We start from the raw sequence: 24,996 nt of genomic DNA, 5'->3' as shown, positions 1-24,996 counted from the left end.
TCTGTCTAATCTTGTGTCATGTCCCTCTAGGTGAGACGCAGGGACGGCACCCGCATGCTCTTCCACCCCTCCTTTAGAGAGTGGCTAGTGTGGAGGGCGGACGGAGAGAGCACCGACTTCCTCTGTGACCCCAGGAGTGGCCATGCTCTGTTGGCCTTCATGTTCTCCAGACAGGAGGGCAAGCTGAACAGGCAGCAGACCATGGAGCTGGGACATCATATCCTGAAAGCACACATCTTCAAGGTACCAGTATGTCTGAATGGACTAATGGGACGTTAATCCAAAGACTATCTGAGTTCAAATATTACAGTACAGTAGCTTCTCTCCTCTTCCTCTCTCCTCTTCCTCTCTCCTCTTCCTCTCATACGGCGAGGGGGGGGGGTCGGTGGTGCGCTATGGAAGTATTGAACCAGAGTGTCTCTCTCTCTCAGGGTCAGAGTAAGAGGACAGGTGTGTCCTCCAGTGTTCTGCAGGCTCTGTGGGTGAGCTGTAGCACCGACAGCCTCTCTGCCGCCCTGGCCTCCCTCAGAAATCTCTACACACCCAACGTCAAGGTGAGACACACACACCCCTGCACACCCAACATCAAGGTGAGAGACTAACATGCACGCATATACAGGTACTCACAACTTAAAAATAAAAAAAAATGTACCTACAGGTGAGTCGTCTGCTGATGCTGGGCGGGGCGAGTGTGAGCGGGCGTTCAGAGGTGCTTGGTCGTTCCCCTGTGCTGGGTGTGCACGCCCACCTGGGTCACCTTGAAATGGTGTCCCTGCTGCTGGAGCTGGGGGCGCCCGTAGACGGAGCCTCGGACAGCGGCATGACCCCCCTCTGTCTGGCCGCCGCAGCAGGACACACAGGACTGGTCAGCCTGCTCTGTAAGAAGGGAGCCAAGGTCAGAGTTCAGTTGTTATCCCCATGCCGTTATCTCACCTTGTTGACAATTCCACCAAATGTCAATCAAGTTGGAAGTTGATCTGCTGTGGTTGTTGCCCAGCTTTACCGTTTCATAAGTTAGAACGTCTAGTCATGCATCATAATTATCTGCTTCTGTTTGCTCTTTGGTGTTTAGGCTAGGTTACTGTAAATACGGTTGTGACAACTGTTGGTGTTCAAAGGGCTGTGTAAATACATTGGATTGATTGATTGATCTGTGTTTCTCCCTCTAGGTGGGCCATGTTGATAAGAGTGGTCAGTGTGCCCTGATCCATGCTGGGCTGAGGGGCCACCCAGACATCATCCACTACCTGCTGAACCAGGACTGGGGCCCCACAGAGGCCCCGGAGGGCCAACAGCAGCATGGTGTGAAGAGCAGTGTGAAGGGCCAGGCCTTACAACAGGCCCTGACGGCCGCCTGCAGCATGGGACACACTCACGTAGGCTACTGCATACACACACTGACAAACACACACACCGTGCGCTCTCTTCAGATTCAACCTTTGTGTATTGCTTATGATAGTCATCGTGTATAATTATTGCGCATAATATTGTCTCATTGTCAGGTTGTGAAGAGCTTACTGGAGCTGAAAGATGAAGATTTGGCTGTGCAGATAGACGCTCCCGACACGCTCTGGGGAGAGACGGGTACAGTGCACTTTACCTTTGTCTGTAGAATAATGTTTATTTTCTTTCCTCATCGTCTGTTTTCGGTTGCTTGTTTTCGCTGCCTCTCGAAAGGTGGTTAGCATTCGTTTTACCAAGCAGAGATCATTTGTTGTCATTCACTTCCCAGTGAGCCTCTCAGGTGGTCTCCACTTGCCCACTGTACGTTTAATGTTTGGTGTAGCGTAGGATGCAAGCGAAGTGATATTGAGCCCGTGTGCTTGTTCTGGACTCAGAGATGTAGGTGAGCTCACTGGGGAAGAGAGGCTTGAAGAGTACAGTACTGGAGCTACTTTTAACCAACCGTACTTAAGACGGCAGGTTACACTGACTGACTTTAAGCGGCGGTGGTGGTGGAAATAGTTTGAAATGGATCATATATTGCATATTTTGCAGGTAGCCTAGCGGTTAAGAGCGAAAGGCCGCTGGTTTGAATCCCCGAGCCGACTAAGTGCAAAATCTGTCGATGTTCCCTTGAGCGAGGCACCTAACCTTAATTGCTCCTGTAAGTTGCTCTTGATAAGAGCGTCTGTAAAACGTTAAAAAGAGAAAAATCTGGTAATATTGGATTTATGATCCTGTTACGATGAAGCTGGTGTAGATATCGGATGGTATTACCTCCATCTCCTAAAAGGATGTTCAGCAAACCTGTCTGGATTCTTATACAATCATAGGTGTTTCTGTGCTCTCAGTAAATACATAGGCTGGGGGATAGACAGCGCTCAACCACTGCCAATTGGAAGCATAAATACAATAATTGTTGGCTGCTGGTACCAACATTTGTAAGCCAATCCTGAATGAAAATAACCTGGCTAATTCAAATATAGACTACTAAATAGGCTATTGAAGGAAATCATGTATTTATGTTGATTACAGAGACCTGACTGGGCGATAAAATAAACAATAGTACCAATTTGAATGGCCTTCGTTTGTTTTATTGTTTGCGTTTACCATTCCGTCTAGCATTGTTTCATTTTCATAAATATTGGTTTTACATCGACAAATCCTCCCACGGTAGAGAGTCTTGATACTCTGCTGTACACCGAATGATTTTCCCTTCAGCTCTTCTAATCTATTCGGTGGAAAGAAATCCTTGAATACTTTTCCCTGTGAAATTGTCCTCTCTCTATGCAAATGTGTTCCCGTGCCTGGTGGCTTCTCATTAGTGGAGAAGAATTAAGTTATCCTCCCTGGAGGGCAGGCTACTGACTGTCTGTCTGTCTGTCTGTCTGTCTGTCTGTCTGTCTGTCTGTCTGTCTGTCTGTCTGTCTGTCTGTCTGTCTGTCTGTCTGTCTGTCTGTCTGTCTGTCTGTCTGTCTGTCTGTCTGTCTGTCTGTCTGTCTGTCTGTCTGTCTGTCTGTCTGTCTGTGTGAGTGACACGCGAAAGGTTTACTGTACGTGAACTAAATAACATGAAACAGATAAATAACTATCGTAGCTGTAGCAGCTGTGTGTCTGTCGTCCGCACAAGGTCAGTGACATACATGAGAGTTGTCAGAAGTAGTATTTATAGCTGTGGGGAAGTAGTTGATAGAACAGGAAAGCATCAATGGATCATGTTTTTAATCTTGTTGGTGAACTAGCTGTAGGAGCCATTCAACCCATTGGCCTTTATTCAAAAATAGTATTTTCAATATGAGAACCTCCCTTTTAAATCAAAACATTTGATTCCACAATCAAGGCCCCAGCGAGAATTGAACTCGCGACCCCTGGTTTACAAGACCAGTGCTCTAACCACTGAGCTATGGAGCCTTACCTATTCACACCTTACTGCAACAGGATATTTACATATCAGACCCAGCTTACTCTAAAACAGACAGGAGACCACACCCAGAGACATATTTGTAAATATATGGCTCCGGCCTCACCTAATGCGACATCACTGACTCTACCACACAGCTGTTGGTTGGAGCAGTCTGGCCAAACCAGCGGAGCTAGGCTGTTGGCACAAGGTCTCTCACGTCAGGGATTTCACCCGAAAGCCACAGACTCCTTGTCTGGTAAAAGCAACTGACTCTGACTGACAGCTCTCCTCTCACTGTGCCTGTGGTCTGCACGTCAGCCAGGGTAACAGACTCCTCCACGTTTCTTCAAACTCTCCTCAGATATTTGACATTGACAACAGAAGCACAGCTGTTCAGGCATGAATCCGCAATTGCGTATTGATTTATGAGTCAGTGATTCACGTCTGCCTTCTCTTAGATTGAGAAGGGTTGAGTCACAAGACAAAGTATTCCTAAATGTATCAATCACAGCCACAATACTTTTTTTTTATTACGAAAGTATTTCGTTATCTCAACTTTTTGCTCTGGCGCGAAGGGAAATTAGATAACGGAAATGAAAAGAGTGAAGTGATTTGTAATTGCGTATGTGCTCATGTGGAACCATCGGTGGGACAGATGGGGAGGGCGTACCCTACACTGCGCCCACAGATGTCATTCATGTCATCATTCCCTCCTCACTGGCTTCCACAACCAGATGGGTGATGTCACCTCTCCTGTGAGTATTTCATCATCCTAGCCAAGGTGAAGCAGGAGGCTGCATCAAAGAAAAGAAAATACAATTTCATTGGTTGCGTACACATATTAAGCACACAGTGAAATGCTTGCGTTTTAGCTCCAACACTGCAGTATTACCTAACAATACAAAACAATATACACAAATCCAAATGACGGAATTAAGAGATATCAGGACGAGCAATGTCAGCGTCCAGATTATAAATATATATCTATATAATGGTGTGTATAGACAGTATGGACAGTATATGAATAGAAAAGGTGTGTACAGCAGTAGTTATATAGGATGAGCCTTGACTAGAATACAGTATATAGATAGGAAGTGGGTAAAACAGTATGTAAACATTATTAAAGTGACCAGTGTTCAATAACTCTGTGTACATAGGGTAGCAGTATCTAAGGTGCAGAGGAGAGTAATGGGTGCTAGAAACAGTTTCTAAGGTGCAGGGTAGAGTAATGGGTGCTAGTAACAGTTTCTAAGGTGCAGGGTAGAGTAATGGGTGCTAGTAACAGTCTCTAAGGTTCAGGGTAGAGTAATGGGTGCTAGTAACAGTCTCTAATGTGCAGGGTAGAGTAATGGGTGCTAGTAACAGTCTCTAAGGTGCAGGGTAGAGTAATGGGTGCTAGTAACAGTTTCTAAGGTGCAGGGTAGAGTAATGGGTGCTAGTAACAGTCTCTAAGGTGCAGGGTAGAGTAATGGGTGCTAGTAACAGTCTCTAAGGTGCAGGGTAGAGTAATGGGTGCTAGTAACAGTCTCTAAGGTGCAGGGTAGAGTAATGGGTGCTAGTAACAGTCTCTAAGGTGCAGGGTAGAGTAATGGGTGCTAGTAACAGTCTCTAAGGTGCAGGGTAGAGTAATGGGTGCTAGTAACAGTCTCTAATGTGCAGGGTAGAGTAATGAGTGCTAGTAACAGTTTCTAAGGTGCAGGGTAGAGTAATGGGTGCTAGTAACAGTCTCTAAGGTGCAGGGTAGAGTAATGGGTGCTAGTAACAGTCTCTAAGGTGCAGGGTAGAGTAATGGGTGCTAGTAACAGTTTCTAAGGTGCAGGGTAGAGTAATGGGTGCTAGTAACAGTCTCTAAGGTGCAGGGTAGAGTAATGGGTGCTAGTAACAGTCTCTAAGGTGCAGGGTAGAGTAATGGGTGCTAGTAACAGTCTCTAAGGTGCAGGGTAGAGTAATGGGTGCTAGTAACAGTCTCTAAGGTTCAGGGTAGAGTAATGGGTGCTAGTAACAGTCTCTAATGTGCAGGGTAGAGTAATGGGTGCTAGTAACAGTCTCTAAGGTGCAGGGTAGAGTAAATGGGTGCTAGTAACAGTTCTCTAAGGTGCAGGGTAGAGTAATGGGTGCTAGTAACAGTCTCTAAGGTGCAGGGTAGAGTAATGGGTGCTAGTAACAGTCTCTAAGGTGCAGGGTAGAGTAATGGGTGCTAGTAACAGTCTCTAAGGTGCAGGGTAGAGTAATGGGTGCTAGTAACAGTCTCTAAGGTGCAGGGTAGAGTAATGGGTGCTAGTAACAGTCTCTAAGGTGCAGGGTAGAGTAATGGGTGCTAGTAACAGTCTCTAAGGTGCAGGGTAGAGTAATGGGTGCTAGTAACAGTCTCTAAGGTGCAGGGTAGAGTAATGGGTGCTAGTAACAGTTTCTAAGGTGCAGGGTAGAGTAATGGGTGCTAGTAACAGTCTCTAAGGTGCAGGGTAGAGTAATGGGTGCTAGTAACAGTCTCTAAGGTGCAGGGTAGAGTAATGGGTGCTAGTAACAGTCTCTAAGGTGCAGGGTAGAGTAATGGGTGCTAGTAACAGTCTCTAAGGTGCAGGGTAGAGTAATGGGTGCTAGTAACAGTCTCTAAGGTGCAGGGTAGAGAAATGGGTGCTAGTAACAGTCTCTAAGGTGCAGGGTAGAGTAATGGGTGCTAGTAACAGTCTCTAAGGTGCAGGGTAGAGTAATGGGTGCTAGTAACAGTTTCTAAGGTGCAGGGTAGAGTAATGGGTGCTAGTAACAGTCTCTAAGGTGCAGGGTAGAGTAATGGGTGCTAGTAACAGTCTCTAAGGTGCAGGGTAGAGTAATGGGTGCTAGTAACAGTCTCTAAGGTGCAGGGTAGAGTAATGGGTGCTAGTAACAGTTTCTAAGGTGCAGGGTAGAGTAATGGGTGCTAGTAACAGTCTCTAAGGTGCAGGGTAGAGTAATGGGTGCTAGTAACAGTCTCTAAGGTGCAGGGTAGAGTAATGGGTGCTAGTAACAGTCTCTAAGGTGCAGGGTAGAGTAATGGGTGCTAGTAACAGTCTCTAAGGTGCAGGGTAGAGTAATGGGTGCTAGTAACAGTCTCTAAGGTGCAGGGTAGAGAAATGGGTGCTAGTAACAGTCTCTAAGGTGCAGGGTAGAGTAATGGGTGCTAGTAACAGTCTCTAAGGTGCAGGGTAGAGTAATGGGTGCTAGTAACAGTTTCTAAGGTGCAGGGTAGAGTAATGGGTGCTAGTAACAGTCTCTAAGGTGCAGGGTAGAGTAATGGGTGCTAGTAACAGTCTCTAAGGTGCAGGGTAGAGTAATGGGTGCTAGTAACAGTTTCTAAGGTGCAGGGTAGAGTAATGGGTGCTAGTAACAGTCTCTAAGGTGCAGGGTAGAGTAATGGGTGCTAGTAACAGTCTCTAAGGTGCAGGGTAGAGTAATGGGTGCTAGTAACAGTCTCTAAGGTGCAGGGTAGAGTAATGGGTGCTAGTAACAGTCTCTAAGGTGCAGGGTAGAGTAATGGGTGCTAGTAACAGTTTCTAAGGTGCAGGGTAGAGTAATGGGTGCTAGTAACAGTCTCTAAGGTGCAGGGTAGAGTAATGGGTGCTAGTAACAGTCTCTAAGGTTCAGGGCAGGGTAGTGGTGACTGTTTAACAGTCTGATGGCCTGGAGATAGTAGCTGTTTATCAGTCTCTCAGTCCCAGCTTTGATGCACTTGTACTTTCTCTGCCTTCTAGATGGTGGCGGGGTGAACAGGCCTTGGCTCAGGTCCTTGATGATCTTCTTGGCCTTCCTGTGACCGCAGCTTCCCTGGTCTGCACTGTCTGCTTGTGTCCCAAATGACACTCTATTCCCTATATAGTGCACTACTTTTGACAAGAGCACTATGGGCCCCGGTCAGAAGTAGTGCACTAATTAGGGAATAGGGTGCCTTTTGGGAGGTATATACTGTCTGGATGGATGCTCCATACCCAAGACTAGATGGCTGGTTGGGCAAGCTGTGGCCAATACCCATCAAATCTGTCTCTCTCTCTCTCTCTGCCAGGCCAGGCCAGCTGCAAGACTTTTAACAGCCTCAGCTAAGAGCCTGCCTCTCTAGAGAGCATAGGGAGATATGGGCCCGGTCTAAAATAGTCTTTGAAAGTCATACTCGGGGGTGTGACGTTGTCTGTTCACAGTGTACTGTAGCTCACATTGCCTGTGCGGTGCCAATATTATACTCTCGTTCAGGTGTTACTCTCTCTAATCTTGCTGTGTGTCCTTGAATTGTTGAGCAGTAGTGCTGCAACTGCAGTACTACTAGAGTCAAGTACATTGTAACTGTCTCCAAACAATCAATAAAGCAGAAACAAAAGATGACTTTCATTCAGAGCACGGTGGTGAAGTAGGTAGTTGACCACTGTTCTGGGGGTCTCTCTCTCAGCTCTGAGTGCGGCTGCAGGCCGGGGCAGGACAGAGACGTGTGTTTTCCTGCTGGAGAGGGGTGCAGGGGCGGAGCAGCCCAACCGGAGGGGGGTGGTCCCTCTCTTCAGCTGCATCAGGCATGGACACCCCCAGGTGAGAATCATTCTGATGAGTCTTTCTGTTAGACTTCTAATTTTCCTGTTTTACAGCACTGATGGCTGTCCTATCACTCATGCTCTCGCTCTCTCGGTCTCTCTCTTGCTCTCACTCTCTCTCGGTCTCTCTCTCTTTCGGTCTCTCCCTCTCTCCCCCCCCCCCCCCCCCCCCTCTCAGGTAGCAGAGCTGTTTCTGCAGCGCGGTGTGGACATTAACACCATCGATAAGCAGGGCCGCAGTTTGCTGATGGTGGCAGCCAGCGAGGGCCACCTCAGCACTGTGGACTTCCTGCTGACAAAGGGTGAGAGGTCAAGGGTCAGGGTCACATCATGGTACATGTCAATTCTCAGTGCACTAAGGGGGATAGAGTGTTATTTGAGATTTTTTTATTTATTTTGTAGCTCTGAGATATACAGTATATACTTTTATTATTAGGTACACCGAGTTCACAAAAATGGTTCGCTCCTACAGACAGTGAGTCACGTGGCCGTGGCTTGCTATATAAAGCAGGGAGACAGGCATCAAGGCATTCAGTTACTGTTCATTTGAACGTAACCTAAAACTCGTGACCTAAGTGACTTTGAGCATAGTATGAGCGTCAGTGCCAGGCACTTTGTCGCACCATTCTCAGAAACGGTCGGCTTCCTGGGATTTTCACGCACTACAGTGTCTAGGGTTTACAGAGAATGTTGCGACAAACAAAAAACATCCAGTCAGCAGCAGTCCTGTGGGTGAAAACAGCTCGTCGATGAGAGGTTGAACGAGAATGACAAGAATCGTGCAAGCTAACAGGCGGTCCACTATCAAGCAAATAACGGTGCAGTACAACAGTGGGGTGCAGAAAGGCATCTTGGAGTGCACAACTCATCGGTCCTTGTCACGGATGGTTTATTGCAGCAGACGACCAAACTGGGTTCCACTCCTATCAGCTAAAAACAAGAAGAAGCAGTTCCAGCGGGCACACGATCACCAACACTGAACAATTGAGGAGTGGAAAAACATTGCCTTGTCTGACGAATCCCGGTTCCTGTTGCGTCATGCTGATGGCAGTCAGGATTTGGCATAAGCAACGAGTCCATGGCCCCATCCTGTCTGGTGTCAACGGTACAGGCTTGTGGCGGTGGTGTACTGGTGTGGGGAATGTTTTCCTGGCACACGTTAGGTCCCTTGATACCAATTGAGCAGCGGTTCTACGCCCCGAAGAATTCAGGCTGTTCTGGAGGGAAAGGAAGGTCCGACCCAGTACTAGATGGGTGTACCTAATAAACTGGCCACTGAGTGTATGTCAGTCTCAGTTGCAGTGGACTGAGCATGTTATTTCTGATCTGGTTCCAGGCGCGTCTTTAGCCTCCGTGGACAAGGAGGGCCAGACAGCACTGAGCTGGGCGTGTCTGAAGGGTCAGAAGGGCGTGGTGCAGCGCCTGGTAGAGAAGGGGGCAGAGATAGACCACCCTGACAGGAACGGACGTACCCCTCTCGACCTGGCAGCTTTCAACGGTGATGCAGAGACGGTGGGGTTACTTTTAATACTGCAAACTGGAGAAAAAATGTATCCACATAATTCTGATTTCGCTGCAACTGGCCTAGATCGTCTAAAACTGGCCTAGATTGTAGATTTTTAAAAACACAGTACTGAATTTACACAATTCGCTCCAGCACCTTTGGCCTTGTTTGAATCCTTTTAAAATGCTGTTTGTTTTGTGGTGTCCTCTACAACCACAGGTTCAGTACCTGGTGGAGAAGGGTGCGGTGGTGGAGCATGTGGACCACAGTGGGGTGAGGCCTCTGGAGAGGGCTGTGGGCTGTAGGAACACTGCTGTAGTGGTCACCCTACTGAAGAAAGGGGCCAAGCTGGGTGAGTTAGAGTTGACCTGATCTGTCGGTGTTAAAGCCCTGCAGGGTCTTGAGGAAGGCTCTATCCACATCATGTATTTCACCCCTCTTTCTCTTCACTCCTTTCTACCTGCTAAAAGGCTACAGAACATCCCCTTATGATCGATCAGGTACTTTCTTTAGATACCTTTTACAACGTTTTGTGTGTGTGTGTGTGTGTGTGTGTGTGTGTGTGTGTGTTTAACCTGTGTTCTCTTACCTCTTGACCAGGTCATGCTACGTGGGCGATGGCCACATCCAAACCAGACGTCCTCCTCATCCTCCTACAGAAACTCATGGAGGAGGGCAACCTGCTGTATAAGGTGGGTTAACAACAAAAGGAAAACCTGATCTCTCTCGCTGTGTGTGTGTGTGTGTGTGTGTGTGTGTGTGTGTGTGTGTGTGTGTGTGTGTGTGTGTGTGTCACTGTCTGTCATGAAAGTGTGTCCAATTAGAAAATCTGCTAGCCCCCTTCTCCAAATCAATGTCTGTATTTTCTCTCCCTCTCCATCTCTCCCTCCCTCCTCTCTCTCTCCATCTCTCCCTCCTTCCTCTCTCTCTCCAGAAGGGGAGGATGAAGGAGGCAGCCCAGAGGTATCAGTACGCCCTGAGGAAGTTCCCCCGAGACGGCTTCGGAGACGACCTGAAGGGCCTGAAAGAGCTCCGTGTCTCATTGTACCTCAATATGTCACGCTGCCGCAGGAAAACCAATGTGAGACACACACACACACACACACACTACTCTATCAGTTGTTAGAATTGAACATTTAATAAAACTGCAGGTTTTACGTCGTCTGATATTGCTACACACTAGAGAATTAGCTATTTTATAGAATTTAACACTGAATGAAATGTCCTATGACTGATATAGGAGTAGGTATAATGGATAGATCTTCATCTCAGCAGCCTGGAGGGAGTGCTCTAACACACCCTTGTTTTACCAGACAATATAATTAGACTGTTATACTAGAGTAGTGGTGGTAAAATGGCATCCTCCGGGCAAATTAATAATGGAAAGATGCAATGATGTGATACGGTCATCCTCTCCCATATACTGGAGTAATCACTCACTCACTCACACACACTTGCAAGGTGGACGCGTGTGCACAAACACGTGCACACACAAACCCACACGGAAAGAAGGGATCCTCCCTCCGTTGTTGCTGGTGGATATTGGGTCAGGGGGAAGAGAGAGCTGGCTGGGCACACATCATCCATATTTCATCATGCTGCAGGTGAACAGAACAGGAGGGGAGTGGGAGTATAGAGGCCATAAAAACTGTTATTAAAACATTGATCAGTTATTCAGAGCTGTGGATTTCAAGGCTGTGGTGTAATGCCCACCTCCATCTGAAGGACGGAATCACACTGTGGCTTGCTTCATATTCACCTGGGAGGAATGAGGGGAGCAGGGAAACCTCCACTAGAGCTGCTTATGAAGTCACCATTAAAGGCCCAGCTCAGTCAAAAACATGATTTATCTGTGTTTTATATATATTTCCACACTATGAGGTTGCAATAATACTGTGAAATTGTGAAAATGATGATAATGCCCTTTTATTGTAAAAGCTGTTTGAAAAGACATCACCAGGTGGTAAATTAGTTAATAAACCAATTAGAAAGAGTTCCGAAGCTCTCTGTTAATAACAGCTCAGTTTCCCCTCCCAGACAGTCCTAGCAAAATTATTACTTGAGAAATGTCTCTCTGCTAAGAAGCTATTTTAGTTCATTTTTGAAAATGTTTATGAAAACAATGAGTGTAAGGTACTTAATTGTTAACCAGAAATAATTTAATATTGAGATAAAAACCGCTGCATTGTACCTTTAAGAGTCGATAGTTTTCATTTCCGACATCTGATTGAAGGAGTTTTTTTTATGGTTTGGAGAGAAGCTATGAGCACTCGTCTGGAGAATCCATTAAGACACTGGGAGATAAAGCTGCTCTACTCTGAGCTGCACACAGATTAAGAATTCTCCAGTTAAACAACACTGAATTCCTCATTCCAGTCACTTACAGTAATTGCAAAGTGTGGCGCTGTGTGGACGACCGCTGGATTCACACTGCGCTCATTAACGCTCACAAACACATTACCCTGGCTAATGACCTTAAGACGTTGCTTTTGGCTTCTTCATGAGGAATTCAGGGTGGACAGAATTGAACAGTAAACATTCATAATTAACTGAGTTTCTGTCCTCTTTTTCCCCCGACAGGATTTTGGTATAGCAGAGGAGTTTGCCACCAAAGCCCTGGAACTGAAACCCAAGTCTTATGAGGCGTTCTACACCAGAGCACGAGCCAAGAGGAGCAGCAGGTTTGTACAGACCAGTTCTCCGTTAATACTGATATAAAGGAAGGGACTAGAATGGATGGGTACAGTTTTGTCTAAGGACCAGACAAACTCACCTCACGCTATGTTGGCCTCATGTGTCCATCCAGGCAGTATGCGGCGGCGCTAGCTGACCTCAGCGAGGCGTCTCGGCTCTGCCCCACCAACCGGGAGATCCGCCGTCTGCTGACGCGTGTGGAGGACGAGTGTCAACAACAACAACAGCAGCAGTCCCCCAACACACCACAGGGCCAACAAGCAGCACACAGCCAGACTCCCGACGACCTCACAGAGAGGAGCCAGGACACAGAGAGGAGCTGTGATACACAGAGCCCGGATGAACTAGATGATGATTATGAAGAGATAGGGGGAGAGGAAGAGCCCTCACAGAACCCTTATGGACCAAACAGGCCCAAGAACCCCTATGGACCCGACAGGGCTCTCCCACAAGTACCAGGCGCAGCTCCCCTGGACCCCAGGCCTGGTTCCCCTCTGGATGGGTCCACACAGACCAACCTGTCTCTGGACAAGCAGGGCCCTGTCCTACAGGGTCCTAGACAGAACCAAAGCATGAAGACCAAGCAGCAGCACTGTAACTCCCTGCAGGTAGGGGGCAGACCAGGTGGCAGGCCTATGTCACTGTGTGGCCCCTCCAGCCCCCTGCCAGGCAGACACATCTCCACCTCCCTGAGACCCAGCCCTGGCCTGGGCATCGACATCAGCCCTCTGCCCTCTTCCACAGACCACCAACCGGGGCTCACCCCTGCCAACCACCACCACTCCTCATCAGTCCAGCCCTTCCAGGGCCACTCCTCCAGCCTGGCTAGGGGAACAGACAGGCTCTCAGCCCACCACGGCACCAGGCTGGACGGACAGGCTGGGTCCCTCACCCCTGGGTTTGGTAAGGAGGTAAGGAGGGAGGGTTCTGGGGGGTCGGCTGGCCCCGGTCTGCGTTCTGGTGGTCAGACGGGCAGTATGAAGGCCTCCAGCTCTAGCAGTAGCTTAGCCTCCAGCGGGACCCTGTCAGACAGCGGCAGGACCCAGGCGCCTCAGGGGCCCGACGTGCCTCGCCCCAAACCGGCTAAACCAGAGCTCAAGCCTCGGCCCTTCATGGGGGTGAAAGACAAGGCAGTGCGTGTCCAGGGGCAGCCCCCACCTGGACTGTGCTGGCAAGGTCAGCCTCACTCCCAGCCACTCTCCCCTGAAGGTCTAGAGAACCAGAGACACAGCATGGCCCCTATGGACAACATCCAGGGATTGAACAATGAGTTCAAGCAGAGGTCCTCTTACGCGGAGCCACTGCAGAGCCAGGCTCCCCTCCAGGTGCTCAACGGGGCCCAGGCTCAGGCCCAACACCTGGCCCAACAGGCTCAGGCCAAGGCCCTGGCCAGGGAGTTTGGAGACAGGTTCTACCACAGGGAGCCAAGACCAGGTCCAGCTGCAGGCCTACATCACTCCTCCCAGTTCCCAGACGGGAACCACCGGCAGGCAGGGCTCACCAGAGATAACCCAGCCATCCTACCCATCAAACCTAAACGCTCCTTTATAGAATCCAACGTCTGAACTGACCCTACATTCAGTCAAGCACAAACACAGGTGCAGACACCATAACAAGTGTCTCTGTATTCCAGAGAAACGGTGGCAAGGGAAGGGTTTCAAAGTTTATTTCTTAATCTGACTCTTGTAAAGTGACAGTGTATGTGATGCACTGCGTTTAGACTTAAGCAGCATTTGAGGCTTTTGTGCTTTTTGCGTAAGCATGCCTAGAGCAACGCCAGTAAGCCAACAACACAGTGCACATAATCAGACCTGGGAAGCATCATATCGTACCAGCCCAATAGCTGAACAGTAGCACAGCATCCTACTATGGGCCATTATAACAATGTAACTATGATGTAGTTTGTAAAGAACAACACTAAAGGGTTTCGATACTAATGGACGAGAAGCCATTTGAGTAAACGATTGGCTAATGATCGGCACGCATATTCAATAGGGATGTTTATACATTAGATTTGTATGTGTTCTATTTATAGATTATATAAGTGGCGACAGCCTTTGTCAGTATAACGGAGCCCTCAATGCAAAGTGTTTCACAATGCATGGAGGGTTCTTATCCTTTGTACATTTTATAAATAATCATATTTAAGTGTACATATAATCCTACGGACATTGTTGTAACTGCTTGTTGTTGCGGTCTATGTTCATTTATTTACTGTGCCGAGGGCTTGGTCAGCTGTAAGAGCAATATATTTGATATAGTTATTTTTGCACAGCTAGAGAAATAATTGAAAAGTTGATGGATTTATTTAGTTTGTGTGCGCCCAACATTAACAGTTTACAGTAAGGTACAGAATAGCTTGTAAGGGTATTATTGGTGAGACGATACAGATATTCTACATGAACACTGTTGCCATCTTCGTGAGCTATGCGACACATTATACAGACTATGCTCAAGCACTACTACCATAATCATGGGAAAATAAAATCTCTTTGGAAGACTAAAATGACATTTCCCTTCCACTCATTTCAAACACCCATGTGTACCGACATCTGCTATCCTTGTTATAGAACTTCAGCCATAGATTGAACACTTCTGTTGTTGACACCAGTATCCCTTAAATGCATTTTCCTCATTACAGCCTTATTCTAAAATGGATAATCATTTTTTTAATCCTCATCCATCTACACACAATAACCTTAATGACAAAACAAAAAAATGTTTTTAGAAATGTTTGCAAATTTATTACAAATAACAAACTGAAATACCTCATTTACATAAGTATTCATACCCTTTGCTATTAGACTCAAAATTGAGCTCAGGTGCATCCTGTTTCCATTGATCATCCTTGAGATGTTTCTACAACTTGATTGGAGTCCACCTGTGGTAAATTCAATTCATTGGACATGATTTGAAATGGCAAACACCTGTCTATGTAAGGTCCCACAGTTGACAGTGCATGTCTGAGCAAAAACCAAGCCATGAGGTTGAATGAGGCACAGATCTAGAAAAGGGTACCAAAACATTTCTGCAGCATTGAAGGACCCGAAGAACATAGTGGCCTCCATCATTCTTAAATGGAAGAAGTTTGGAACCACCAAGAGACTCTTCCTAAGCTGACCTCTCAACCAAACTGAGCACTCGGGGGAGAAGGGCCTTGGTCAGGGAGGTGACCAAGAACCCGATGGTCACTCTGATAGAGCACCAAAGTTCCTCTGTGGAGATCGGAAAACCTTCCAGAAGGACAACCATCTCTGCAGCACTCCACCGATCAGGACTTTATGGTAGAGTGGCCAGGTGGAAGCCACTCCTCAGTAAAAGGCACATGACAGCCCGCTTGGAGTTGGCCAAAAGGCATCTAAACTGTCAGACCATAAGAAACAAGATTCTCTGGTCTGATGAAACCAAGACTGAACTCTTTGGCCTGAATGCCAAGCGTTACATCTGGAGGAAACCTGGCACCATCCCTACTGTGACGCATGGTGGTGGCAGCATCGTGCTGTGGGGATGTTTTTCAGCAGCAGGGACTGGGAGACTAGTCAGGATTGAGGGAAAGATGAACGGAGAAAAGTACAGAGATCTTTGATGAAAACCTGCTCCAGAGCACTGAGGACTTCAGACTGTGGCGATGGTTCACCTTCCAACAGGACAATGACCCTGAGCACACAGCCAAGACAACGCAGGAATGGCTTCGGGACAAGTCTCTGAATGTCCTTGAGTGGCCCAGCCAGAGCCTGGACTTGAACCCGATCGAACATCTCTGGAGACCTGAAAATGGTTGTGTAGTGACGCTCCCCATCCAACCTGACATAGAGCTTGAGAGGATCTGCAGAGAAGAATGGGATAAACTCCCCAAATACAAGTGTGCAAAGCTTGTAGTTTCATACCCAAGAAGACTCGAGGCTGTAATCACTGCCAAATGAGCTTCAACAAAAGTACTGAGTAAAGGGTCGGAATATTTATGTAAATGTGATTTTTTCATACATTTGCTCACATGTCTAACCTGTTTTTGCTTTGTCATTATGGAGTATTGTGTGTAGATTAATGAGGGGGAAAAAACAATTTAATCAATTTTAGAATAAGGCTGTAATGTAACAAAATGTGGAAAAAGTCAAGGGGTCTGAATACTTTCCGAAGGCACTGTACATTGTATCATTGTCCATGAAATGGTTTTGGAGAGAGTAGAGTAAATAGCCGAGATAAACATGGTCAACATGCATGAGTTTGAGAATATATATATTAGAATGTCTCATCAGCTATAAATTCTAAAGCAGTTTCATCCCAACAGACACAGTGAGGGGTTGAATCGAAGCTCAGTATGGTCAGCCTGAAAACATCATCATGTATGACTTTTGGTCAGAAGTTAACTGAGGGATAGACCCGCCTTCAGATTGAAATGGATGTAGAAGATGACCCTGCATCCCTCTTTCTCACTGGCTGGTCCTCCAGCGTCCAATAGCCATCTTGAGGGTTCGGTTTGGGGTCAGAAGTGTTGTCTGTAAGGGCAGGTTGGTCATGGGGCTGGAACGATTCTTGGTTGCGATCCAGCTCTCAATCGCTTCCCTCTCATAGGAGTACCCATCTGTCCAGAAGAAAAGGTAGACAAGATGGATAGTGTGTTTTGCATCCTTTAAAAGCATGCCACTGTTTTGCAAAACATGTTGTATCATAGAAATAGATAGAATCTTGATAGCTAAAAAGGCACAGACAGAAAGACAGGTGGCCATGGGGGCGTGTCCCACCTGCAGCAATAACAGGGTCCTTCATCAGCTCTCTGGTGATTGGACAGAGGTACTCATCAGGAACACCGGTACACACACACCCTGCCTTCAGCTCCTCCACCTTCCTCAGGACCTTACTGCGCAAGCCCACAGACTCTACAGCACACCAACAGGAAACAACCAGGCAGAGAGTTGGGAAAATTGTACATTGGCCTTGCATCATTTGTGGACGTGATATCCTAGCTTGAGCACACAGCGTACATGACCCAGTTCCTGGTCACCATGGAGACTACAGTAAAGTGAGGTCAGTCTGTGTGTGTGTGTGTGTGTGTGTTAGACACACAAAAACCAAAATGAGCCCTCCGCCCCTGAGAGGAAAAATAATCATCTCTCTCCATCAGGAAGATAACAACCTGGCATGGTGCCATCCCTCACTCTCAGAAACCGTGGAGAGTAGAAGAGACACCAGTGTCTACTAAGAGATTCATCTCTTTTAGAGAACAGGGCTGTTTGGTTACTATGGTTGCTATTGGCGTGAGAGACCATCAACAACAGACCCACACCTACCACCTCACAGAGAAACTAGGGTGAAAGAGCTTTATTTAAAAGAGAAGAGATACGGATCAACCAAAATCTGTAAATCACATTTTCAGATGGATTCTGGAATTGTTTCAGACAGAAATGGTATTAGCTGTAAACCATTTTTTATTTTACAGGATATGTATTTTGGGATGAGAGTTTTGTTATATAATAGGAGCAGAAATCTTAACGCAGATTACACTCGCGGTGCAGAATACACATGGCCTAACCTAAAGCTGTGCAGTTAAAATGTATGTAATTCTGAGTAAATCTCATATTACCATTCATTCCTCAATGTTCACCTTGTTTTTCATTTGTCCCTCCCCCTACTTAAAAAAAAGATTCCAGCCTGAGTATGTGATGACGCTCCGTTTCCAGCTACTGTACAAAATGTGGATCTCAGATACCAGACTGACAAGTGGGTAATGTGTATAATATGATAATGCACATTATTATGATCATGTGTATTGTTGATGGTGTGATGTGCCGTCCCCACCTATGTTGAGTTCTGAGGCCAGTGTCTCCTTGGTCAGACTGACGAGCTCCGCCCCATCGATGTTATTTGTCTTGAAGTTTTCCACCAGCGCCTGCAGCCCCTCCTCACACAGCCACGCCCCCACATCCTCCTCTGACCAATCACTGACCAGAAGCCTGGAGTGACCCAGCAACTTTCTGCCTAATAGGTCGGAAAACAGGAAGTGACTGCACATTAGTATTTCTCAAAGACATGTTGTTACTATAGGTATTAATGTGTAATCTATCCAAAGTTTCTATAGTGCTTTTTAGTCACTTTCCCACCTTCGCATGAGAATGTTGCAGTTTCAACTGGAAAACAAGATGTGAAAAATGAAATACATTTCAAACGGCACAGTAAGACTCCACTTAAAAAATAATACCCTTCTCAACTAAAATGGTGAACATTAACATATTTAAAATTAGTCATTGAATTGCAAGCCTTTTATTGACAAGCCTCTCTTAGAAAGAGCTATGTATAGGTTATTGGAAAACTAGCAGGTGAGAGGAGAGGAAGAAAGCATTGTGAGCCTATAGAAGTACCCTGGGTGTACAAAACACAAACACCTGCTCTTTCCATAACATAGACGGATGAATCCCTGACGAATTGAGGCTGTTCTGAGGGCAAAAAGGGGGTGCAACTCAATATTAGGAAGGTGTTCTTAATGTTTTGTACACCAACACAGTGAATCCAAACGAAAAGTGAAAAGCAACTCGGTTCTCGGCAGGCAGTGCTTCAAGGCAAAAATCACCTGGAAACACAACAGGCTATGAAAGACTCAGTCATATTAGCAGAAGGCATAACCACCGGGGTAGAAGTATCACTCTCAATAAAGCCCTCTGATAGCAGTGGGGTTTCACAGAAACCCTCCATCCCTCACTGCTTTCAGTGAGCAGATGGGTGGTGCAGATAAGGAAGAGAATTTAAAACTCACCAGGTAAAGACTTGCCTTCTTTTTTTCCCCCCCCATGATCCATGCAGAGAGGGATGGTGATTGGCAGAATAAAAAAAACATAATTAAGCCATAATCAATAAAGAAGAGCTGATGCAAAAAAAGCACATAATCACCAAGCTGTCATCACCATTAAGTCAATAGGATCTTTGTTTACATGAGAAAATAGTGAAACAGTACGTAGGAACCCCCACATCGTGACTCAGAATGCTAATGCCAGTCTTAATGCCAATAACACTGGAAGCTTGTCAGTACATGTATTTCTACATCCTTTCTTAGACTTCTGTCCATGTGTGTGTGTGTGTGCGTTACCCACCATTGCCACTGTGTCCGTCCTCTACTCTCCATATATTGACAGTCTTGTCCATAGAACCCGTGGCGAACAGAGGTGTGCTGGGAGAGAAGGCACACGCCGTCACGTACCTACAGCAAAGGATCATGGGAGGGAGGACGGAAAGTTACATTTTTTTTTAAAGTAGGCTATTCGAATAAGGCCATTGAGATGTGACGATGTCCCAAAGGGTAAGAAGGAAGATTACCTCTCATGTTGGTTCAACGTGTAGAGCAAAGTCCCCTGGCTCTGAAAAAGCAACAACATTCAAGTTCAGATGGGAGGTGTTCACGGATTTCTATGTGGAACATTAACATGTGGGAGTTAAACTGAAATGACATCTACGGTAATGAAAAGAGCTCGAGTGTCTTACAGCATCATACACTGTGGCTGTTTTGTCCACTGAGCTGCAACAGAAAAGGAAATGGTAAAAAGCAACACACTTCTCCCCCTTGTGGCCAGTTGGAGTAAATGTATAACTTTATCTTGACTAACAGAGCGCTTTGTCATAGATCACCTACGGGCTGACTTACCCAGACACAAGCAGCTGTCCGTCTGCAGAGAAAGCACAGGAGAGCACCGGGGCCGACTGGCCGGTCAGGGTGTGCAGCAGCTGCATCTTACAACCTACGGGCCAGAGGAGACGGATGGACTGCGCCTTCAGATCATTCATTGTGAACACACATCCACCACATCATTCGATGATCAACATATCCACACCGTTCAACGTTAAACAGCACACTTGCGTATCCATAGCGCGTGGTCTACGTACTGCCTGTGTTGGACCTGGAGACGGTCCATATCTTCAGCGTGCTGTCTTGTCCACAGGAGGCCAGGCGGAACTGTACCCTACCGCTACCTGAGAGAGACGGGAGCAAATGAATCAAACACAACAAATTCACATACATGGAGACTCCCAAGATCCCAGATCAAAATGTTGCGCTGTATAGACAACTCCTCTGATCGTTGTCATGTTCGTACAAACAGATCTGGGAACAGGCCAACTCAAAGGACGGCGGGAGGAGGAGAATAGTATCATCACCACTGAGGATCTCGGGGCCAAAGCAGCAGCAGGTGACCCCCAAGTCGTGAGTGTTCTTCTCCGCGTGCAGCTGGTTCATGTCCAGGTCCCAAAGCCTGAGGTCCCCATACGTAGATCCAGTGACAAACATCTGGCCACAGGGGGTGAAGGAGCAGGCCACCATAGTGGTGTCATTCACCGCCCCCGTCCTGTCGACAAATAATCAGTTAAGAACACTCTGCAAGAGACAACACATAACATCAGTCTGCAGAGGCCAGCAAAGCCTCACTCGATATAGGCAACACACGCAGGCCTATTTCTGCTGAGATAACATGGAGATAAATTACACCTATCCATCAAGTTTACCTGTGCAATGTCTTCGTATGGAAATCCCAAAGACCTAAAGTACCATCAGACGCCCCCGAAACCAGGTGTGAAGAGTCGGGCGAGAAGGCGCAGACCCTGACGGGGTTCCTACCCGGATGCTCCAGCACTGCCTCGATCTCACCTGTGTCCGTTGACCACACGACTGTGGAACCATCAGTTGAACACGAGGCTAAATACTGACCACAGGCGCTGAAGCAACAACAGTGGACGCCATAGCCGTGACCAGAGAGCGGGGAGTATGGGACTTCGGAAAAGTCTCGGGTGTTGTAAATTCGTAAGGTTTTGTCAGCTGAACAGGTGGCCAGCAGTGTCGGGGAGAAGGCGCACCAGTTGACATCGTCGCGATGGTCTTGCAGGGTGCAGATCAGGGAGACCATTTGAGTTGGTCTTGAAAAATCCCTTTGACAATAGAATACATCTATTAACTACGTGACATTACAATGATTACAAGATAGCTAGCACTGTCACTTCACCCCTACCTACATGTACAAATGACCTCAACTAACATATTACCCCTGCAGACTGACTCGTTACCGGTATCCCCTGTATATAGCCTCGTTATGTTATTGTGTTACTTTATTATTTGTTACTTTAGTTTATTTTGTAAATATTTTCTTAACTCTTTTTGAACTGCACTGTTGGTTAAGGGCTTGTAAGTAAGCATTTCACAGTAAGGTTGTTTTATTCGGGCGCATGTGACAAATAAAGTTTGATTTGACTCATTATTATCAAACAGCTTGCCACACCTGGCAACCTCCTGAAGTTGCCAGAGCAGAGAGGTTGCAATCGCATGCATTTTAGCAAATAGGCTACTTACTACCCACTTGACTAACCACTGGGCAAAAACTGTTTGAATCAATGTTGTTTCCACGTCATTTCAAGCTAAAAAAAACAATGCGATGACGTTGAATCAACATGGAAAACTAATTAGGATTTACAAAAAGTCATCAAATTTAAGGGCTTTTAGTATTTTGACTGCCTCGCATGGTTCACCAACAACTTCTCAGACAGAGTTCAGTGTGTCAAATCGGAGGGCCTGTTGTCCGGACCTCTGGCAGTCTCTATGGGGTGCCACAGGGTTCAATCCTCGGGCCGACTCTTTTCTCTGTATACATCAACGATGTCGCTCTTGCTCCTGGTGATTCTCTGATCCACCTCGACACAGACGACACCATTCTGTATACTTCTGGCCCTTCTTTGGACACTGTGTTAACTAACCTCCAGGCGAGCTTCAATGCCATACAACTTTCCTTCCGTGGCCTCCAACTGCTCTTAAATGCAAGTAAAACTAAATGCATGCTCTTCAACCGATCGCTGCCCACACCTGCCCGCCCGTCCAGCATCCTTACTCTGGACGGTTCTGACCTAGAATATGTGGACAACTACAAATACCTAGGTGTCTGGTTAGACTGTAAACTCTCTTTCCAGACTCACATTAAGAATCTCCGATCCAAAATTAAATCTAGAATCGGCTTCCTATTTCGCAACAAAGCATCCCTCACTCACACTGCCAAACATACCACCGTAAAACTGACTATCCTACCGATCCTCGACTTCAGCGATGTAATTTACAAAATAGCCTCCAACACTCTACTCAGCAAATTGGATGCAGTCTATCACAGTGCCATCTGTTTTGTCACCAAAGCCTCATATACTACCCACCACTGTGACCTGTATGCTCTCGTTGGCTGGCCCTCGCTTCATACTCGTCGCCAAATCCACTGGCTCCGGGTCATCTATAAGTCTCTGCTAGGTAAAGCCCCGCCTTATCTCAGCTCACTGGTCACCATAGCAGCAGCCACCCGTAGCACGTGCTCCAGCAGGTATATTTCACTGATCATCCCCAAAGCCAATTCCTCCTTCGGCCGCCTTTCCTTCCAGTTCTCTGCTGCCAATGACTGGAATGAACTGCAAAAAAAAACTGAAGCTGGAGACTCATATCTCCCTCACTAGCTTTAAGCACCAGCTGTCAGAGCAGCTCACAGATCACTGCACCTGTATATAGCTCATCCGTAAATAGCCCATCCAACTACCTCATCCCATATCTTGGCCAGGTCGCAGTTGTAAATGAGAACATGTTCTCAACTAGCCTACCTGGTTAAATAAAGGTGTGGGGGGGAATATATATTTCACCCGACTTTTAACCTAAATCCAATGACATGGTGATAGGTTTTGTTGATTTCACGTTAGTTGATAACTCAACCAAATGTAAATCAAATCTATACATTGAACTGACGTCTGTGCCCAGTGGGTAGGTAGTAGCGAGCAGATCCGGCACCTTACGCTTGCACTACAGGGTCGGACAGGCTTCGCAGAGCTGGCGCGAGATAAGGCTCAGAAAATGTACCTCAATCCAGGGATGATAAAGGCTTTGAGAACCTCGAATCAATTGTCCCATTATCCCAACTCTTACAGCGACAAGATTGAACGACTGCTAGTTTTTTCAGGAAAACTGCACTTTTATTCCTCATGCTAAATAGTAGTTGCCACATCAGCCATTTTGGAATAGCAGTGTCAGCCAATCAGCTCCTTTGTTGTTCAGCGCAACGTGATATTCCATAATGGCTGCTGTGGCTAAAACTAGTTAATTTGTAGCCAATAAAACTGAACTCCGCGAATAACGATGGAGTTGCGCGTCTAGTGAAACTAGTTTCAGCACCCAACGACTAGCCCGCAATTACACACCACATTTCGGGCAAGTATTTGGGTGCTGAAATCTGTCGTTTTTTAAAATAAGAACTTCATTTTATGTGATGTCGGAACTCCAGCCCGCCCACTCTGGTCGCCACTTAACTCCATGGTAAATAGTGGCTAGTTAACATTAGGACTAAAAGAGCAATTTCCCGAAAAACGATCAGTCTTTCAATGTTCTCTGTGTAATATTTGGGAGTAATCGAAGTACAACTCATCCCTGGAATTAGGTATGTTTTCAGAGCCATATGCGCTGTCTTAATTTAACGCTGCAATATTTAACTTTTTGGGCGACCCGACCAAATTCACATAATAATGCGAGTTATAAATGTCATTGAAAGCAATTCTAAGAAGCTGTTCTATGTGCACTATTTCTATGCTTCCCGATCTTAAGTTTAGTTTTTTTTTTCTCCGTCTTTTACTTTCACTATTGTACACCAGCTTTAAAACAGCTGAAAATACTGTAATGAAACAAGCAGGGAACAGGTCTCGGTCCCTCGACCTAGCCCGAAGTCCAGCACGCTATCGACTGTGCCCCAAAAGCATGCTCGTGCGGCAGACTCGACATCCGCCCTTATAAACCCAGGGTCGTTACAATACAATATTTTTGTTTATAGAAAATATATTTGACATCAGTTTAGATGGTACAATGATTATCTACACTATACTTGCTTGTTTGTTTTTATCACAAACTGGAATTAGGCACACTATTCGAATTTTTGCCAACCACAAATGGTGGAGCGATTTATGTATAGTGCACCTTTATGCAAACTGCCTAACTGACCCTGTAATGCAGCTATAAGCAAGCATAATGTGTCGGATCTGCTGCTAACCCTTTAGCTATTCTAGCTGTTTGTACAACAACAGCATCATTCTATGCTCCTGTTGTTTAGTTTGTATTATAACAAATGCATGTAAATACAAAGCCAGTATTATTTTATATTCAAACTAAAGTGGTATTTATGTTTATTCGCTTACCTCTTTGCGTGTCTCTGGTCAATGTTTACTTCCTGGTCATGCGCACGCTGTCATATGATCAGCTGACCGTAATGACCCCCCCCCCCCCCAGAAATATGCATCTATGGGTAGCTGTAGTGACCAGGGTATTGCCGCGTTCAAGACAACTGGGAACTCGCGAAAAAAACGAGCGCTGACTTGGAAAATTAGTTTGAACGGTCATCCAACTCAAAACGCTATAGCTTCGACTAACCGATCTTAAGATCACTGACGTCATTATTTGACCACGTTTTTTCCAAGTTCCCATTTGTCGTGAACGCACCATATGGCGAGTGAGTGTGTCCACATGAGTTGGTGTGTAGACAGGGAATCAGCTAATTGTGCAGATTTTCTGCAACTCAAGAAACGGAAGAAAAAAACAGCTCAATCAAAACCGTCTAACCTAAAGTAGAGCGCTTTCCACACGCCCACTATTTTCCTTTCGACAAACCCACACTCCAGTCGCCATATTGGGATGCAGCTACGTCCCTTTCTCGAAAAATTAGCCATGGAGCTTGCAAGCATGCAGTCCTAAAAACCGTAAATGAGTTCGTTCAGCCATTCCTATGGGGGGAAATTAATGGGGAAAGAATAGGGTTTTGGGATAAACGGCGAAAATAAGGTCACAGGCTTAGGAGGAGATCTTATACATTTTGTTCTATGAGGTTAACATGAAGAGTTAACACAAAGCCTTTGTGCTTTGTTATTTT

The 24,996-nt window shown here is 46.3% G+C and overlaps 2 protein-coding genes and 1 non-coding gene across 9 annotated transcripts in view; 1 reads left to right on the top strand and 2 right to left on the bottom strand.

Moving 5' to 3' along the window:
- Positions 1 to 13,739, top strand: part of LOC106574228 (protein TANC1) — a 40,948-nt gene extending 27,209 nt beyond the window's left edge. Inside the window, exons 11-24 of the mRNA XM_082962858.1 lie at positions 31 to 243; positions 432 to 554; positions 659 to 895; positions 1,170 to 1,376; positions 1,503 to 1,584; positions 7,761 to 7,894; positions 8,075 to 8,198; positions 9,233 to 9,408; positions 9,620 to 9,752; positions 9,871 to 9,900; positions 10,001 to 10,092; positions 10,335 to 10,481; positions 11,981 to 12,081; positions 12,207 to 13,739. Coding sequence (XP_082818984.1) covers positions 31 to 243; positions 432 to 554; positions 659 to 895; positions 1,170 to 1,376; positions 1,503 to 1,584; positions 7,761 to 7,894; positions 8,075 to 8,198; positions 9,233 to 9,408; positions 9,620 to 9,752; positions 9,871 to 9,900; positions 10,001 to 10,092; positions 10,335 to 10,481; positions 11,981 to 12,081; positions 12,207 to 13,659 — 3,252 coding nt within the window. The 3' untranslated portion in view covers positions 13,660 to 13,739. The remainder of the gene's footprint in view (positions 1 to 30; positions 244 to 431; positions 555 to 658; positions 896 to 1,169; positions 1,377 to 1,502; positions 1,585 to 7,760; positions 7,895 to 8,074; positions 8,199 to 9,232; positions 9,409 to 9,619; positions 9,753 to 9,870; positions 9,901 to 10,000; positions 10,093 to 10,334; positions 10,482 to 11,980; positions 12,082 to 12,206) is intronic.
- trnat-ugu (transfer RNA threonine (anticodon UGU)) lies at positions 3,282 to 3,354 on the bottom strand. The gene has a single exon. It is a non-coding gene; the product is annotated as a tRNA-Thr (tRNA).
- Positions 13,740 to 14,378: 639 nt separating the features above from the next.
- wdsub1 (WD repeat, sterile alpha motif and U-box domain containing 1) lies at positions 14,379 to 24,427 on the bottom strand. Of its 7 annotated transcripts, none has more exons than XM_014149931.3 (13): positions 24,269 to 24,427; positions 20,579 to 20,998; positions 20,234 to 20,421; positions 19,964 to 20,050; positions 19,725 to 19,818; positions 19,565 to 19,598; positions 19,400 to 19,440; positions 19,177 to 19,283; positions 18,843 to 18,857; positions 18,193 to 18,219; positions 17,891 to 18,070; positions 16,837 to 16,971; positions 14,379 to 16,676 (listed from the first exon to the last, which is right to left on the bottom strand). In XM_014149931.3, exons 2-13 carry the CDS (start codon positions 20,974 to 20,976, stop codon positions 16,525 to 16,527), a joined length of 1,458 nt encoding a protein of 485 aa, XP_014005406.1. In that variant the 5' UTR covers positions 20,977 to 20,998; positions 24,269 to 24,427; the 3' UTR covers positions 14,379 to 16,524. The 7 variants fall into 7 exon arrangements, with proteins under 7 accessions (XP_014005406.1, XP_014005403.1, XP_014005404.1 ...); XM_014149928.3 differs by having other exon boundaries at positions 18,843 to 18,860; positions 24,269 to 24,426; XM_014149929.3 differs by lacking the exon at positions 24,269 to 24,427 and adding an exon at positions 22,947 to 23,109 and having other exon boundaries at positions 18,843 to 18,860.
- Between the last annotated feature and the right edge of the window lie 569 nt (positions 24,428 to 24,996).

The sequence above is a fragment of the Salmo salar genome, chromosome 16 (genome assembly GCF_965601325.2).
Source record: "Salmo salar chromosome 16, fSalSal1, whole genome shotgun sequence".
NCBI lineage: Eukaryota > Metazoa > Chordata > Actinopteri > Salmoniformes > Salmonidae > Salmo > Salmo salar.
The sequence above is the reverse complement of the archived record's forward strand: the minus strand, read 5'-3'. Positions and strand labels throughout refer to the sequence as shown.

What these genes read in the sequence shown, in the direction of transcription:
- wdsub1 (XM_014149928.3), bottom strand. Translation starts at nt 20,976, where the DNA reads ATGGTCTCCCTGATCTGCACCCTGCAAGACCATCGCGACGATGTCAAC. An exon ending in TGCAACATTCTCATGCGAAG is followed by an intron (nt 18,071 to 18,192) that starts GTGGGAAAGTGA and finishes CCGACCTATTAG; the next exon opens with GCAGAAAGTTGCTGGGTCAC. An exon ending in GGACCCTGTTATTGCTGCAG is followed by an intron (nt 16,677 to 16,836) that starts GTGGGACACGCC and finishes TCTTCTGGACAG; the next exon opens with ATGGGTACTCCTATGAGAGG.